At 40.9% G+C, this 6,687-nt stretch overlaps 1 protein-coding gene across 1 annotated transcript in view; it reads left to right on the forward strand.

Moving 5' to 3' along the window:
- Positions 1-6,687, forward strand: part of LOC123230420 (sodium/glucose cotransporter 1-like) — a 78,580-nt gene that overhangs the window by 53,924 nt on the left and 17,969 nt on the right. The window contains exons 13-14 of the mRNA XM_044656585.1: positions 1,665-1,880; positions 6,311-6,419. Of these exons, the coding sequence (XP_044512520.1) occupies positions 1,665-1,880; positions 6,311-6,419 (325 nt within the window). The remainder of the gene's footprint in view (positions 1-1,664; positions 1,881-6,310; positions 6,420-6,687) is intronic.

The following is a 6,687-nucleotide window of genomic DNA, read 5'->3' on the forward strand; positions in this document are numbered from 1 at the left end:
TTCCATTTCTGACAGTGTAGCTACACATGTAAATATGGCTACTGATCAAAAACCAAACAAGAAGACTTGATTCAGGAGAACGTTGTACATATGGCCTACATAGATTTTAGCAAAGTGTCTGCCAAAATCCTTTTTGTTCCTTTTCATTGAGTGTATGGAGAGACGTGGGCTAAGCAGTATTACAGCATTATAATGAATAGTAATGGCCATACAAGAGAATAGTTGATGATTCAATACCAACTCAAAAGGATGTCTCCATGGGAGTGCCTCAAAAATCTGTGCCTGACCTGGAATTTTAAAACATTTTTTCCAACCAAATTATTTAATTAGAACAGCTGCCAAGGATCAATTATATATGACTCCTAATTTTGCAAACAATTCTACATCCCATCAAGCCCCTCAGATCTCCAAATGGAAATTTTACCAGTATCAACAAGCATGGGCTTAAATGATGTTTTTAAAAAATAAGAAAACTTCTGTTGACAAAGCATTAAACATCTTTGTGAGTGATCAGAGAGTGTGAATGATATAAAGTGGGATGGGGTAGATCATGAATTAGAGTCAGGATTCCAAAAAATTTTAATAGTCCAGGACTTTGGGCCACACCTAACAAGATGAAACTTAGTAGGGATAAAGTCAAAGCATTCAATAGATTCAAAACAGGTACACAACTTTGGGAAGATGTGGCTAGTTAGATGTAGTCTGAAAAATAATCTGATCTGGGTTTTAGTATACCCCAGGCTATAAGTGAGTCCATGTGTGTGATTTAGCAGCTCATAAGTTAATGCATTATTTGATTATGTTAAAAGAGGCTTAGTGTCTAGACTAAGGAAGCTCTAGTTCCACTGTATCCTGTCCTGGTCAGACCACATTTATTTATTCCTGGGAACTATGTTTTAGAAATGATATGGGTAAGATGAAGAGCTTCTAAGAGGGCAACTGGGATTTGACAGTCTCCTGGATCACACCCTGTGAGCATCCATGGAAGGAATTGGAGATGCTTAGCCTGAAGAAGAGAAGACACATAGTTGTCTTCACATACTTGAAGAGATGTTAAATGTATAGCATAGCTTCAGAGGGCAGAACTAGGAAAAAATGGGTGAAAGTTTGAGAATTGCCAGTTTAGGTTTGATGCGAGGAAAAAAAAAACTGTCTCAAAATCATTTGTACAGAAATGTCAGATGGGTTGCCTCAGGAGAGAGTGGAATTCTCTTCACTAGAGTTTTAAGGAAAGGCTGGATGATCACTCATCATGGTTGTGATAGGAGAGATTCTGGCTCAGCTAGTTTCCTATAGCTCTAAGATTTTGTGATTTCAAATCACACATGAGGTAACTGAAAAATTAGAGCGACTGAGTGGCTTATTCAGGATCACTTGTCTAGTTTCAGAGTTAACACTTGAGACACTAAGTCTTCATCTAAGATTGACATTATACTTGTAAGTTCATTTGTTTCTCTTTGAAGAAGTGAGGGAATGGAGACCTAGAGGGGTGCTATGACTCACCCGAAGCCAACTGGACCAGAATTGAAATCTCAGTCTTTGGACTTCAAGTCTAATGCTTCATCCATGCCACCAAGTCACACCCTCAATCTTAGAAATGTAGCTATCTGGGAAAAGTGTCTAACTTTCACAGCTAACATGCCACCTCTCTCCTTCTTTTGCAGGGTGCCTTTTGGGGGCTGATTTTTGGACTCTTTATTGGACTGTCTCGCATGATCATTGAGTTTGCCTATGGACCAGGCAGCTGCATGGAGCCCAGCAACTGCCCCAAGATAATTTGTGGTGTTCATTACCTTTATTTTGCCATTATCCTGTTTGTAGCCACTGTCATCACCATTGTAATGATCTCCTTCTTGACCAAGCCCATCCCAGATGTTCATGTAAGTATTATCTCCTTTCTATCAATCTTCTATTGATTATTGCCCTTTATTCTTATTTTGCTTTTACTCCACAGAGATCTGTGGAATTCATAAAAAAGCCACAGTCATTCTGTCAGATCCCTAAAGAATTTCTAACCTTAGCATCAGATTTCTAAGGTTATCACTGAATGACCTTAATATCAGATTCCTGATTGTAAAACTGGAACTACACTTATTGATTGGCCTTGAGCCTGGAGCAGCCCAGGTCTGTTTAATTAAAAAAAACCCAAAAACATTTTATTGGGGACAGTAGGTGGCTCACTGGATGGAGAGCCAGGTCTAGAGATGGGAGATCCTGGGCTCAAATCTGGTCTCAGATGTTGCCCAGCTCTGTGACTTAACTCCAAATCACTTAACTCCAATTGCCTGGCTCTTACCACTCTTCTGCTTTGGAACCAAAGCACAGTATTGATTCTAAGACAGATGGTAAAGGGTTAAAATCCATTTTATTTATATCTTTTATTTCGTATCACTTAAGTCTCTCTCCTGTGTCATCCCTCTCCTTCCAGAGAGTCATTCAATCTATCAAAGAATTTTTTAAAGAAAAAAGGAAGAGAAAGAAGAGAAAAAATCAGTGAAACCAATCGACACTGAAAAATTTGACAACATATGAAATATTGTGGTAGTCCTATATTTCTGTTTTTCCCAACCTTTACCTTCTGCCTTAGAATCAGTACTGAGTATTCTAGTATTAGTACTAAGTATCCTAAGCATCCATTCTAAGAGAGAAGACTGGTAAGGGCTAGGCAATTGAGGTTAAGTGACTTGCCCAGGGTCACATAACTAGGAAGTTTGTGAGGCCAAATTTCAGTTCAGGTCCTCCTAATTCCAGTCTGGCACTTTATCCACTGGGTGTGTGGGGGTGAGATTAGTAGTGTATTATTCTCAATGTGTTGATTCATTAACTATAATAGTATCCCCAAATTAAGTATCTTTATAACCCCAGTAATGAGAAAAGACTCAGTACCTTTTGGATGAGATAAATTGTGATTCCCCGACTCAAGGGCCATAAAAGCCTCTTGGTTGGAATGTGACTAGGGATCTCTTGCAGGAATATTTAGGAATACCTCCCCCCGCCCAAATTAAAACCTATAGCTTGCTAAACTTAAGGGCAAAGTTAGTCATCGGGAGCCAGAATACGTCTCCTTATTAAAGTTCTCCATTCCCCATTCCCCCTCCCAAAGTAAACTGATCTGCCTCTTTCCTGCCTCCCCTACCCCAATTCCAAGAGGCAGCTATCAAAACGTTCTTCAGCCAAGCTGGTTACAAATCTGCACTCTGGAGACAGAGCATCTTTGAAACGCTAAAGTCTGCAATTTAGTTGACTTCCTTCCCCCTCCCTGGTTCTCACATAAGCTCTCTACACCTTTTTATTTTTATTTTTTCATTTTATTATTATTTAAAAAAAACCTTCCGTCTTAGAATCAATACTGTGTATTGGTTCTAAGGCAGAAGAGTGGTAAGGGCTAGGCAATGGGGGTCAAGTGACTTGCCCAGGGTCACACAGCTGGGAAGTGTCTGAGGTCATATTTGAACCCAGGACCTCCCTCTCTAGGCCTGGCTCTCCATCGACTGAGCCATCCAGCTGCCCCCTCTACACCTTTTAAAAATACAAATTCAAATAAACTTTGGCTTGGCAGCAAGTCAATTCTTTCTGCTATCCAAGGGAGAGTCATGACCTACTTTCTCTCTAAAGTAAATAGAAACAAATAAAAACTCCTTCCTGAGTTATCTGGCCGGCACTAAAAGTCACAGAAATGTCCAGGGTTTAAATACATTGTAGAGAGCTGTTGGGACCCTCCCTGAGCTTTTAATCGTTCCTAACCTGTCAATTTGAAGATGACTGCCAGGAAAGTTTGATAAGCAGGTGCCAGAATGAAATGAAACATTTAAGCTCGAGGATGACGTTATGTGGCCCCCAAACCAAAGTACTGTATTGCACCCCACCCCGACCCCCCTTTCCTAGAAATTAGTGTTGATCTTGTCTATGCTCGGGCTTTCTTCCTCCGGAGAAGGTCCCCCTCGTTCTAAGGTCCTTTCACATTCTAAACCTTCTCCCAGTTATAACATTCTATGTTCTAATGGCCCTCTTGGTTCCCCAAATGATGATATTTTATGTCTTAAAGCTCCCCCTGTCCTACCTTCAACCCCCCTCCCCCAGCTCTGACATCTCTTTTTTTTTTTTTTTTAAACCCTCACCTTCCATCTTGGAGTCAATACTGTGTATTGGCTCCAATATGGGGGTTAAGTGACTTGCCCAGGGTCACACGGCTGGGAAGTGTCTGTGGTCAGATTTGAACCTAGGACCTCCCCTCTCTAGGCCTGGCTCTCAATCCACTGAGCTACCCAGCTGCCCCCTCTGACATCTCTTCTAAAGACTATGCAAGTTCTGATAACCCACGATCTCACTTGAGCTGCTGTCATCTCTCTTCAATAAAGCCGACTCTGCCTTCTAGCTGCCTCCTCAGTTCAGTGACATAGACAACATTCAGGAAGCTAAACAGCAGAGAAATGAAAGCCCCATCGATTTCTCTAACCAGCTGAGAGATTTGGTGACCAGATACCTTAGACTGGATGTAACTGATCCCACTAAGCAGGAATTTCTTTTTATTTTATTTTATTTAAAATTTTTATTTTGAATATTTTTCAATGGTTACATGATTCACTTTATCCTCCCCCCTTCCAAAGCCAACAAGCAGTTCCACTGGGTTATACGTGGATCATTGTTCAAAACCTATTTCTATGTTATTCCTATTTGCAGGAGAGTGATCTTTTAACACCAAGCCCCCAATCTTATCCCCATTGAACCAATCCTATGTTTTTCTTCTGCGTTTCTGCTCCCACAGTTCTTCCTCTGGATGTGGATAGCGTTCTTTCTCCTAAGTTCATCTGGATTGTCCCTGGTCATTGCATTGCTACTAGTAGAGAAGTCCATTACATTCGATTGTGCCATAATGTATCAATCTCTGTGTATTAGGTTTTCCTGGTTCTGCTCCTTTCACTCTGCATCAATTCCTGGAGGTTGTTCCAGTTCACATGGAATTCCTCCAGTTCATTATTCCTTTCAGCATGATAATCTTCCATCACCAACATATACCACAATTTATTCAGCCATTCCCCAATTGATGGACACCCCATCATTTTCCAGTTTTTAAGGCAGAATTTCTAAAGATCTGTTTTGTAAAAACAGTTTCTAGTCAGACATCAGCAATACACTTGGAAGGATAAGTGACTTGCCCAGGGTCACATAGCTAGGAAGTATCTGAGACCAGATTGGAACTTAGGACCACCTCCCATTCTAGGCCTGGCTCTCAATCCACTGAGCCTCCCAGCTGCCCCCACTATATTCTTTTTAAAGGAAGATCACACATTATAAGTTTAGTCTGGTAGAATCAGTGGCTAAACACTATCTACACATTCATGTATATGTGAATATATATGCAAACGTCTATATTTGTAATCCTATTTGAACTTCACAACAACCTTGTGAGACAGATGATCATATTATCTCCATTTTATAGATGAGAAAACTGAGGCTTAGTTTTCTTACTGTTTAATATTGCTTTTCTTTACATATTTATGGTCAATTCGGGTACCACATATAGGAGATCTGCTTTCTTCACTCTCCATCACTTCCTGAAATTCCTCCTCTATTCCCCTGATTTCTTCATATGTCTTGTCCTTTGTGGTGCAACAATGATCCATCACATTCACATAGCACAGTTGGCTTGGACATTCTCCAGGTGTTGGGGATATATTTTGTTCCCAACTTTTTGCCATTAGAAATGGTGCTGCTCTATAAATAATGTTTGTATGAGTAAATATCTTCTTCTGGTCACTCATTTCCTTGGGAGCATAAGCACACAAGCAGCAGGATCATTGCATCAAAGTGTAATTTTGTAATTTTTTTGTATAATTTCATTTCCCCCTTTGAATTGGATCTGCGATTTCACTGGTATTGAGAAGTCTCAGTGAGAACCATCCACTTATCAGTGCATTTAGACACAAGCTCTGTAAATTGGTCATAGAGAGTTTCCCGTAGCTCCTAAGAAGTTAGACAACTTTCCAGGGTCATTCTGCTAGTATATGTCAGAAACGGAGTCTTCCTGAGGTCATCTCTCTCTCCACTGTCCATGCTCCCTCTCCCTATTGCTTTCTATAAACAGTCAGCAGTGACTCAGTGGGCCTGATTTCCTGCAGCCTAGCTAGCACCTCATTCCACCCTCCCCCAAAAGCTCTCTCATTTCCTGGGATCTGATCATCACTATCCATCTGGAAATTGTAATTAATCCACCTGCTGTTGGACTAGCAGTGTGTGCCCTTAATGATGAGGCTGCCAATGCTGTCTGTGTTCCTTTGCTAATCTGCTTCTGTTTTTTCTTCCCCCTCAGCTTTACCGCCTGTGTTGGAGTTTGAGGAACAGGAGGGAAGAGCGAATTGATTTGGATGAATATGAAGAGAATGAATACGAATATGATTCTGAAGAAAATTTGGAAATAGGTGAGTTTGGACTCCAGTCCTTTTACAGATCTCAAGTCAGATATCCCCACAGTAACATCAAGACCTCTTGGCCCAAATCCATTTTTTTTCTGTGTGGTCTGGCCTCGATTGGAGTGTGGGGCCAGTATCAGAGCACTGGCGGGACCCAAAGCATGTTGCTATTGCAATGCAGTCATAGCCCTTACTGTTCCCCTTACATATTTGTTAGCTAAGAAGAGGGACCCAGATTCTAGCACAGCTCTGCCATTGACCTGCTATGTAATCCTGC

This window comes from Gracilinanus agilis, chromosome 1 (genome assembly GCF_016433145.1).
Source record: "Gracilinanus agilis isolate LMUSP501 chromosome 1, AgileGrace, whole genome shotgun sequence".
NCBI lineage: Eukaryota > Metazoa > Chordata > Mammalia > Didelphimorphia > Didelphidae > Gracilinanus > Gracilinanus agilis.